The sequence below is a fragment of the Pristis pectinata genome, chromosome 19 (assembly GCF_009764475.1).
Source record: "Pristis pectinata isolate sPriPec2 chromosome 19, sPriPec2.1.pri, whole genome shotgun sequence".
In the NCBI taxonomy this organism is placed as follows: domain Eukaryota; kingdom Metazoa; phylum Chordata; class Chondrichthyes; order Rhinopristiformes; family Pristidae; genus Pristis; species Pristis pectinata.
The window spans coordinates 1,830,221-1,842,256 of record NC_067423.1 but is presented as its reverse complement, the minus strand read 5'-3'; the positions used below and the strand labels follow the sequence as shown (position 1 = coordinate 1,842,256).

General features: G+C 44.3%; 1 protein-coding gene across 4 annotated transcripts in view; it reads left to right on the top strand.

The window, feature by feature from the left end:
* sema3d (sema domain, immunoglobulin domain (Ig), short basic domain, secreted, (semaphorin) 3D) overlaps positions 1 to 12,036 on the top strand; it is a 272,045-nt gene that overhangs the window by 58,331 nt on the left and 201,678 nt on the right. For all 4 annotated transcript variants that reach the window (XM_052033599.1, XM_052033596.1, XM_052033597.1 and 1 more), the window contains exon 2: positions 4,650 to 4,844. In XM_052033599.1, coding sequence (XP_051889559.1) covers positions 4,685 to 4,844 — 160 coding nt within the window. In that variant the 5' untranslated portion in view covers positions 4,650 to 4,684. The remainder of the gene's footprint in view (positions 1 to 4,649; positions 4,845 to 12,036) is intronic.

Genomic DNA, 12,036 nt, shown 5'->3' with positions numbered 1-12,036 from the left:
GTTTTACAATGTAATGAAGAATGAATTTGAAAATCCTTTTACAGATCTGAAGGTGGTTCTTGTGGCAGATTTACTAAAGGTTGGAAAGGATGTCATTAGTCCACCAGCTCTGATTTTAAATAATTGAAATTAACTTTAAAAATGCAGCTGTATTATTCATATGCTTTATCAATGAATATTAGTCAGTTTCCAAAAAGAATCATTGATTAGTTTGTAAAATGTGCCCAATAATGCACCAAAAGGAAGCTAAAATTGAAGGTCCTCCTTGAAGTTGCATCACTGGTGGAAATTCACCAAGGTGGCTACTTACCTGGGTGGGGCCAGCTTCCATCACAGTGTTTGTTAAAGCCAGCACAAAAAGGCCATGGAATGCTGAGGTGGACAGACTCTGGACTGTTGAGGAATGTGAGAAGCAGGCAGGAAAATGCAGTTGAAACCAAGATTAATTCAGGCTGAATGTCTTGCTCCTACTCCTGTTTCATATATTGGCATGTTCTTCCACATACATGGACATTAGCTCTTGTTAATTGAATATCTACCTCAAATTAGCTTTTTATTTGTATTTACTTGTAACTATCATTATTTTATCAGATAAATTTGATTGCAATGAGTTTTCTTAAAGCAAGTCTTCTTGTTTCAGAAATGCTCCATGAACCTTTTCCCCACTCTGTTCCTGGATCACTTCTTGCAATGTTACATTGGCTGCTGATGGTAACTCAGGTTAAACATGGATTTAACTTGAATACTTTCAGTCCATTACCTGCCAGAAAATTTTGCAAAAAGAATGGGGAAAACATCTTTGGAAGTTGTTAAAGTGGCATTGACACTTGGATGATGAAAAGAGTTGAACAGCAAATTATATTATACAAGGAGAGCCATTATAACCTTTGATGTGATGGAGCATCGTGACATTGAGTTTGTCAGACTGTGTGTTGCTCCAGATTCCAACTTCTGCATTCTCTGGTGTCTCCTGGTGATTTTAATGCATAATGATGGAACTGTTTATCGAACTGTTTCCCTCAAGGTTTTACCTTGATCTGAATTAATTTGTCATTTTTCATTGTTAAATGAATATTTGGATTCTATTTCTGGGGCAATCTTTTCCACATTAAATTGAAAAAAAACTTGACCTGCCAAAATGCAGCAATTATATGAAATATCATTTGGGAAAATCTCAAGCTTTTTAAACCCTTGAAGTTCTGCGTTGCAATGTTTCCAGAATCTAGCAGGACAAGGTGGTTCATTTCTTTAGTTTAAACTGTTCCTATGAAGATCCTTTGAGAAATACTGAAAGTCTGGATCTCTATTCCACATTGACTCAGTGACATGTTCTAAGGGTGAACAATTTTGCCTGTTAATTAATTCCTTGTAAAATAGCCTGAAATGAACAGACAACTGCTTTGTATTTAAGTGATTACCCCAGAATTGTCTTCATTTTTTATTTCGTCCCTGCCAACAACTATCTTAAAGCACAGCAGCTTTGAACGTGGCCTTTCAACATCCTCAGTGCGATTGGTTGTAGCACAGTTCCTCTGACGAATGTCCTCATTATCACCACATTGCTTTTATTGGACATCTGTTCAGTTTTAGTTGTGCTTCTTCCTATCGAGTTGTAAATAGTTTCCGGCTCGTCAGGAAGTCTGCCAGGCTTTGTGAGATTAATAGAGAGCTTAAAAGGTTCAGCGCAGCAGAGGTGCTGAAGTGTACATCAAGGGTCGAGGGACTTTGGACACTCCCTCCAAACAGCCATCTAGTCCAGCTAGTGTGGTAGAAGAAAGGTTATGTTTGTGTAAGCATTGGGATCACATCAGCACATAATCTGTGGTGTGAAGTAAATGAGCAGTTGTTTTCTTGCATAAATTGGTTTAATTTCAATTATGCATCACAGAAATTTTGTAAAATTTTACGACTTTCATCTGCCCGAGCCCTAAACTCTGGAAGCCCTACCTGTGTCCATCCATCTTTATGCCTTTAAGATTGAAACCACCCTCGCTGACCAAGCCTTTGGTTACCTGCCCCAATGGTTCTACCACATTAAAGGCAGGAGATAAATTCTGGCAACTGTTGTCAAGCTAGCACAGTCATTATCTGCTTAGAACTTGAGGGAGCAGAGAATTGGGTGAAACACAAGAGAGCATAGACGCTGGAATCTGGAGCAACACACAATCTGCTGGAGAACTCAGCAAGTAGAGCAGCATCTGAGGGTAGAAAGGAACTGTCAACGTTTCAGGTCGAAACCCTGCATCAGGACTCAGCTTAACTGGTGTCAGACCCAGAGTGCCAATGAGAACCTGAAAGTTGCCCACAATCTGTGTGGCGTTGACTCATTCCCTCGGCCCTGGGTAAGACACTTGTGGTTTGAGCATCAGCTGGGCTGATGGAGGTCTCTTTCTTTAGATGTGGGGGCTACCTTTCTCCAAGGGGTCTCATTCACAGTTGTGACTTGAGAAAGCTTGCAGTAAAATTCACAAAGATGCCTACATTGCACTCAGATTGTGAACATAAAAGCATAAGAAATAGAAGCAGGAGTAGACCATTTGATCCTCATGCCTGCTTTACCTTCAGCACGACTGTGGCTGATCTTTCACCTAAACACCACGTTCCATATCCATGAATTCTCATGTTATTTAAACATGTGTCAGTCTGCCTTGAGTCTACTCCACAGCACCTTGGGTAGAGAATTCCATTCACTGTCCTCTGGGTGAAGACATTTCTTCTCGTTGTTTTCCTGAACAACACAATGAATCCTTGGCAACACTCCCCAGTAACTGGAAGAGTGCTGCTGATATTGTGATGTGATTCTGTTTCCTGAGATGTGAGTGAAGGTGCTAGTAAAATGAAAAATTCTGCCAGTGACACTGTTTTCTCTAATGGATTTCACAAACTCTTGAGAGCTTTTCAAAACCACATTAGCACATTGCAAAACCTATTTTAACTCTGGAAAAGAATCTTTCACATCACCCTGAAAAGTTTTCCAGTCAATGACATATATCTGAAGCGTTGTATGTTTCAATAGAACCATAGAACACTACAGCACAGCAAAACAGGCCATTCGGCCCTTCTAGTCTGTGCTGAACCGTTATTCCGCTGATCCCATTGACCTGCACCCAGTCCATAACTCTCCAGACCTCTCCCGTCCATGTATCTATCCAATTTATTCTTAAAACTCAAGAGTGAGCCCTCATTTACTACATCAGATGGCAGCCCCTTCCACACTCCCACCACTCCCTGAGTGAAGAAATTCCCCCTAAACCTTTCCCCTTTCACCCTAAAGCCATGTCCTCTCGTACTTATCTCTCCTAATCTAGGTGGAAAGAGCCTACTTGCATTAACTCTGTCTATGCCCCTCATAATTTTGTAAACCTCTATCAAATCTCCCCTCATTCTTCTACGCTTCAAGGAATAAAGTCCTAACCTGTTCGATCTTTCCCTGTAACTCAACTCCTGAAGACCTGGCAACATTCTAGTAAATCTCCTCTACACTCTTTCAATCTTACTGACATCCTTCCTATAGTGAGGTGACCAGAACTGCACACAATACTCCAAATTTGGCCTCATCAATGACTTATACAACCTCACCATAACATCCCAATTCCTATACTCAATACTTTGATTTATGAATGCCAGGATGTTAAAAGTGTAGGAGCCAATTACCCACAAACACCAAATGACAGTGATAGCTTCAGTGACATCGAAAGCAAGATGAACATTGGTGGAGATACCTGCGGGATCGCCACTGCCTACCCTTGAAACGGTCAGAGTCAGAGGTTTGTACAGCACAGAAACAGACCCTTCAGCCCACTGTGGCTATGCTGACCTTTTTGCCCATCTCCACTAATCCCATTTGCCTGCATTAGGTCTGTATCCCTCTGTGTCTTGTCTATTTGAGTGCCGTATAAATGCCTCTTAAACACAGTGACTGTATTAGATTCCACCAGAGGGCACAGGTTTAGGGCGAGAGGGGAAAGATTTAAAGTGGACTTGAGGAATGAGTTTTTCACACAGAGGGTGGTGGGTGTGTGGAACGAGCTGCCAGAGGAAGTGGTAGAGGCGGGTACAGTTACAATGGTTAAAAGGTATTTGACAGGTTCATGGATAGGAAAAGTTGAGAAGGATATGGGCCAAGTGCAGGCAAAATGCAGGTCAGGAAGGCACCTTGGTTAGCATGGACAAGTTGGGCCGAAGGGCCTGTTTCTGTGCTGTATGACTCCATGATTTTGACCCCACCTCCTCTGGCAGCACGTTCCAGATATCAACCACTTTGTGTAAAAAAAAGGAAAAGAATACCAGATCCCCTTGAACATTCTTTCCCCTCACCTTAAACCTATGGCCCCCTGTTTTTAATCCCCTCCCATGGGAAAAAGATGTTGATTATCACAACATTTTTTAAATATATTTTATTTATACCAGAGCAGACAAGGTCTTGGTTTAATGCCTCAGTTGAAAGACGGTTCCTCTGACAGTGCAGCACTCCCTCAGTACTCCATGGGGGTGTCAGCCTTCATTCTTGCGCTCGTCTCTGGAACGAGGCTATAACTCACAATGTTCTGACTCAGTCCTGACTATGACCAACTGACCTACAGTTGCCACAAGAAGTGATGTCTGTTTGATTGTTCTACAAAATGTAAACTTCCTTTTTCTTGTTACAGATTTCCTAGCAACACAAGAGCCCGTACAGTCGGCAATGGAGGCAGTGATGCAAGCAGCAAGGAGCTCTCCCGGGAATAGAAGTCTGAAACGGCTCCAGACCTGTGCATTATTATGGGGGATGCTTCTCCTGTTTGCCATTCCATCAGCGGAAACGTGGAAACAGAATCTTCCCAGACTCAAGCTTTCCCATAAAGGTAACAATCAGAAGGAGACGGTTGACATGTGCCTCTCACAGGGGAGAAAAGAACCTTTGAGATTGTATTGCCTGAGAGTTACAGTTTGTTTTGGATACTGAATGCAAGATCTCACTGCTGGAATTCACTCTGCATTTAAGGTGATGTGTTTATTGGGCAATGTTACCACAGGAAGCTTCTGAAAGCTCAGGCAGCCCCAGGGTTATTTATAGTTGTGTCTTCAAAGGAAAGGCAGTGGAAAGATCTCAGTGACCTGATTGTTAAGCAGAGGAGCAGTGTGGTGCTAGATTAAATTTAACTCCTTTCCACCGTCTAACGAAGGAAAGTGCAGGGATTCAGTGCCACTGGAGAGAAAGTGTGGGAATGTTGACCTTGCACCAACGTAGAACAAGTGTCCGGTAGCAGAGGGGGTAGTGACCACCCGCTTGCCAAGTGCTACCAGAATCTCCTCCAGTATCCCCTCCCCTCCTCTCACTCTCCCTCAACCCCCCTCATTCCCCCTCCAATCCTCTCTGAGCCCTCGAACTGGGTCACCTGGATGTTTCCCCCCACCAACGCTCTCTGGGATCTCTGATTCTGCTCCACCTACCCTGGAACCAACAGCCTGTGGTCGTCAGTGCATACACCCAACCCTGGTACAGACGTGGCCGTCAGTGCATACACCCAACCCTGGTACAGACGTGGCCGTCAGTGCATACACCCAACCCTGGTACAGATGTGGCCGTCAGTGCATACACCCAACCCTGGTACAGACGTGGCCGTCAGTGCATACACCCAACCCTGGTACAGACGTGGCCGTCAGTGCATACACCCAACCCTGGTACAGATGTGGCCGTCAGTGCATACACCAAGACCTGGTACAGACGTGGCCGTCAGTGCATACACCCAACCCTAGTACAGGCGTGGCTGTCAGTGCATACACCCAACCCTGGTACAGACATGGCCAATGGGGACCTCTGCTCACACTTTGGCTGGTGAATCTCTGGAATTCTTTACCTCGGAGGGTCACTGTAAGTATTTAAAGAGGAGGGGGATCATTTTTTGAAAGGACAAGGAATTGAGTGGGGAACTGGCACAAAAGGGGAGTTGAGGAGTGGAGCCGATCAGCCATAATTATATCAAATGATGGGGCAGACTTGAGGGGCCGAGTGGCCTACTCCCGTTCCTGTTTCCTTGTAGTCTTGTTCTCGGAAGAATCCTGGCCTGCCCCCAAGGAAGGCAACTGACCATCCGGCCTGACCTCATTGCCAGGGTCAGGGAGGGTGCCATAGGGTGTACTGACACAAGTCGGATCCTCTTCTATCTGAAATGCTTGGAGCACAGTCTCACCATTGATCAGAACGTTATATAGAGTGAGCTTCAGTCATCTCATGGTGACACACCTAATGCAGGCTCTGGCTCGCTTTAGATTATGTCATGGGGTGAGAGAGCACACCCACATCACCTGTGCCACGACAGGTACTGGTGATGCTGCTCTGATCACTGCTTAATCCACAACCTTTTCTCCATCTGGCTGACCCCATACGACAGCAGTAACAGAAATCATGCCATAGGAAAACTGATGTGACGACAGAGGAAAGAGATGGAGAGGTCAGACGTTCTGGGGAGGGAATTTATGAGCTCAGGTAGCTGAAGATACGGCTGTCAGATTAGATTTAGGGATTGCAAGAGACCAGTACGTGAAGGATGAAGATACTTGGAAGGTTGGAATCCAGCTCGAGCAATAAACAATGCAGATTACAGAGCACAGCAAGCTGAATGTGTGGGGAGAGCTCAAAGTACAAACATTCAACCAGTGGTATTTTACCACAGAATTCTGTGCTGTTGAGGATGACATTTGGGCTAGAGTTTCCAAATCTAGCGTGCACTGATTGACTCTACATGGAAGTTTTACCTTTCACTTGTTAATGTCTGCTCTGTATGACGGCCGAGGTGGGAACTGGAGCGGGGAATGAAGAGACATTTATCCATGGCCAAAGACAATACTATTCCTATCACAGGATCTTGCTCAGAAACAGGAGCTTGGCCCGTCAGTCCAAGCTCTTGCTTTCTGTCCAAACCAACTCTTTATCTAATCACACACTCTCGGTTTAAGATGCTGATTGCATGCAAAATGATTAATGCAGGCAAGTTGGAATTCTCGGCCAGAATCAGAGTAAACTCTGGTCAGTGTAACTCTGGTCAGGTCCAATATTTATAGAGGCACCCTGAAGAGAGCAGGAAAAGGCCAGTCAACCCCTCAAGCTTGTTCCAACATTCAGTAAGGTGTGACTGATCATTTCCCTCAGCTCTACTCTCCCTGTATCCTTGAATTCCAGCAACCCATCAGTCTTGGCTCTGTATCCACTCAAAGGCTGAGCCTCCACAACCGTGAAGGAGAGAATTACAAAGATGCACAACCCTCTAGTTCCCTTCTAATCTCTGCCCCAGATAACCAACCCCTTACCTTGACATTGTGTTCCCCCATTCTAGATGGTTCAGCCAGAATAGGCAACTGCACAGTTTTGAACCATCTTGCCGTAGTGTGAATTACATGTCTATGTTTCTCAGTCTGTCGTTTTGTGGTACACTGTTTATAGCACATTTATCTGCCTGGCAATTAAAGTTTAAAAATTCATTCTGCATTCATCTTTCAGTATTGTGTAGTTAGAGTAATTGGTTCTACTTGTCATTTATTTTGATATAAACATGTAATTAAACCCCAACATAACTAAAAGGGGAAAAGAATGAAATGTGATGATATGTGACATTGGTGAGGCCGCACTTCTGTGTCCAGTTTTGGTCAGCCTGTTGGAGGAAAGATGTTATTAAACTAGAAAGAGCACAGAAAAGATTTACCAGGATGTTGCCTGGACTTGAGGGCCTGAGTTACAAAGAGAGGTTGCGTAGACTAGGACTTTATTCCCTGGAACATAGGAGATTGAGGGGTAACCTGATAGAGGTGTATAAGATCATGAGGGGCACAGACAGGGTGAAAGTACATGGACTTTTTCCAGGGAGGGGGTGCTAAAAACAAGAGGGTATAGGTTTAAGATCAGAGGTGAGAGATTTAAAAGGGACATCAGGGGCAGCTTCTTCACACAAAGGGTGGCGCGTATTTGGAATGAGCTGCCAGAAATAGTGGTTGAGGCGGGCACATTAACGACATGTAAAAGCCATCTAGATAAGTCCATGGATAGGAGAGGTTTAGAGGGCTGTGGGCCAAACATGGGCAGATGGGACGAGCTCGCTGGGCAACACAGTCAGCATGGATGAGTTGGGCTGAAGGGCCTGTTTCCATGCTGTATGACTCTATGATCATCTCTTCCCTGTGTGGTACAGACACAGAGTATAAACTCCTGCTCACTAAGAACAGACCAGTGACAATGAATTGCAGATGGACCTGAAGCTGACAATAACATAAGGTCCGTGAAAAACGCATTGGTCTTTTGCTCCAACTTTTCCCAATCCTGCGGTCTTTTTGTCCCTTGTGTTCTATCCTGAGAGTGGGTCTTGGAGACACGCTGCTGTGGGAATGAGTGGTTCTGGTGGTGGACGTCCCGTGCAGGGCAGCTCGCTGTTAACATGTCCCTCATCATGTTTCAAGGCAGCTGGTGAGATAGAAAGGATACTTCTGCTTTAATTCTTCCTGAAACAGTAATGTGAGCCATCTCAGGAGAGGACTTCCTTGAAGCGTGTTTCCTGTGCTCCTCTGAGGCTAGTTATGACTGTACTTCAGGTTCTTTCCCCTAGGTAGCAGATGTAAAAAGCTGTTTCCCCTTAAAATTAAAATGGAGTGTTCTGTCAATTGCAACATCTGCCAAAATCTGGAAAGGTGACAGGACAATCTGTTGAACTGACCTCCTGTCTCACACGACCACCAGCCCACTACACAGGGTGTGCACTGCAGTTACTTAGCTGGGCTGCTCTGACAGCTCCTCCCAAACCCACAACATCTACCATCAAGAAGGACAAGGGCAGCATGTGCATGGGAACACCATCACTTGCAGGTTCCCTTCCAGGTTGTGCTCCATCCTGACTTGGAAGTTGACTTGACTATCACTGCTCCTTCATTGTCACTGGGTCTAAATCCTGGAAGTCCCTCTCCAGCAGCCCTGTGGGAGCACCTTCGCTGGAAGTCCTGCAGCGGTTCAAGAAGGCATGTTGCCAGGACTCGAGGGACTGAGTTATAGGGAGAGGCTGGACAGGATAGGACTTTATTCCTTGGAGCGTAGGGGACTGAGAGCTGATTTTATAGAGGTGTATGAAATCATGAAGGGCATAGATGGGGTGAACGCACAGTCTTTATCCTAGGGTTGGGGAATCAAGAACTAGAGGGCGTTGGTATAGGGTGAGAGGGGAAAGATTTAATAGGAACTTTAATAGGAACTTTAAAGATTTAATAGAATGAGCTGCCAGAGGAAGTAGTTGAGGCAGGTACAATAACTTTTAAAAGACAGTTGGACAGATACATAGATTGGAAAAGTTTACAAGGTTATGGACCAAATGCAGGCAAATGGGACTAGAATGGATGGGGCATCTTGGTCAGCATGGACCAGTTGGGCTGAAGGGCCTGTTTCCATGCTGTATAACTCTATGTCTCTAAGGTAGCTCATCACCACCTTCTCAAAGGCCATTAGGGAGGGGCAATACATGCTATCCAAGTGTAGGAATAAGCATGTCAATGTTTTTAGGCCCTTAGTTACATTGATAAATCCCAATAGCTAGCAGAGCAAAATGACAGCAACAGTGCACACGCTCTGTGGATGTTCTGATTGAATCTGGTTGGCTTTAATACTCCATCCATTGAGAACAGGTTTTCATGAGCAGATAGGTCTCGTCACGGTACAGATATTTAGCTAGAGAGAAAAATAGCAGATCTAATTTGGCCTTCATGTAGAAGTTTTACTTTGAGCTTGAATGAACACACGAGTATTTTCACATCTACAGGCAGAGCACTGAGGCATAGTGCTTGGCACAAAATAGCTTTCTGTACACAATGTGCTCTCTTATAGATGCCATCTATTTAACTTCCTGATGGAAAGTTCTGCTTAATAAATCCTTGATTTCACAAAGGTTATCAGAAGAAGTTCAGAGCATTCATTCGTCTTCATATCCCATGCTGCATTAATGAGCAGGGGGATGGTCTGGCAGCAAGCAGCTGAGTGAAGTGTTAGAATAGCTGTCACTAGCTGTGACCCTGTGGAATTCAAGGAATAAAAGAACATTTAATAGAATGATTACTTTTATTTTTGTTAACATTGGTTTTCCTTTGCCTGGTTGTTGCTTGGGCCGATTGCTGGCTATGTGTCGGCTATTGATATTGCAAGTTGCTACAAATCAGCCAGGATTTGCAAAGATCTGAAATGTTCCTCAGATCTGTGTTAGCATCCAATGCCTGCAGTGAAGTATTCTGTCCAGCATTTCTGGCTTTCCCTAAGCTGTCCTCAGGTCTTTGACCATCAATCATGCTCATCTATCTTGGATGTCTTGTCCATTTATTTTCCAAGGTCAGCTGACTACAGATAATAGAGCATTGGACATTCCATGCCTCGGTGACTGGAGGAACAATTAGCAGCACCTCCTGTTTGTGCAGTAGCTGTTGGGTGAATTCCTCCCATGTTCGGAAGATGTCTTAGGCTCTCTTTCCCGATAGCTCTCTCTGTTATTAAGTCTGATGTACAATCTGCAGATCTGGGATAGTGTTCACTTTAGTAATCACAGGGTCAATCTTTTAGAAGTCAGGTTTGGATAGAGAGATACATCAAGGAGTTGTCGAAGATGATTCTCAAAATTTTCAGGCAAGGTGAAACTATTGGAGCAGTCTATATTTAAGCCCAATTAGCCTATTGCTTAAACTGCTTCACCATATGTGGAACATGTAAGAGCAGACAACGGAAGTTATCTCTGTTCTGTTGGGTCTGTCTTCAATCACTTGTAGAGATGATTAAATTTTAACCATAAGATTAAGTAAATTTTGGATTTTTCTAAAATGAAGCCTTTTTTAACCTGTTATCATCTGGACATTCTCTGCAGTGTTGGATTTCTTTGCCTGTCTCCATGAGTCAGCTTGTTACACTGGAAAGTTGTTGCCTCTTGTCCTGAAACTCAGTCTTCACACCGTCAAATTCCATTGTTACAGTCCTTCAGTACAAGAAGGCGGCGTGCCTTCATTGCAAACAGGTCACATGCCATCATTGCAAGCAGGTGCTATTCCTTTGTTATAAGCTGACCACATTCCTTTATTACAAGCTGGTGGTGTGTCTTCATTGATATTGGTTTATTATTGTCACTTGTACTGAGGTATAGTAAAAAAAACTTGTCTTGCATACCGATTGTACAGGTCAATTCATTACACAGTGCAGTTACATTAAGTTAGTACGGAGTGCATTGATGTAGTACAGGTAAAAACAATAACAGAACAGAGTAAAGTGTCACAGCTACAGAGAAAGTGCAGTGCAATAAGGTGCAAGGACCCAACAAGGTAGATGGTGAAGTCATAGTCCATCTCATTGTATAAGGGAACCGTTCAATAGTCTTATCACAGTGGGGTAGAAGCTGTCCTTAAGTCAGCCACTTGTGTGTCAATCACCACATTAGTACCATCAAAAATACAGGACTCTGGGGCCCCTACCCATGACAGGTGTTACCCCTTTGGTGTATACAGATCAGAGGCGGTTCTCCCTGTTTAAGACTTCCAAACCAAGTTGCATTATCAGAAAAGTTTGATGTTACTGATTCATACAAGGTCAGTCCAGTCACAAGTATGGCAAGGCACCAGGAAGATATGAGTGCATTTGGGGAAGGAAGACGAGCAAGGCCAGGGAATGTACAGTGAATGGCTCGACACTAAGCTGTGTCAAGGGATAAGAGGGATAGAGTGTACGTTTACAGGTCCCTGAAAGTAACAGGACAAGAGGATGAGAAGACAGACAACATCTTTGCCTTTACCACAGAATACAAGAGTGGGGCCATGCAAGGTCTGTACAAACCAGAGCTGGAGCACTGTGTACAGCTGCGGCCAGCACACTGGAATTAGTAGCTGCAGAGAGGGAGCAGAGGACATTCACCAGGACTGGAGAGTTGTCTTCCAAAGGGGACTAACTAGGCTGGGCTTTCTCCTTCCACCCACGGAGACTGGAGGGAGATTGAGTTCATGTGGATAAAGTTAATCTAGGCATCGGCAGTGTGAATTGAAAGAACCCCCTTCCCT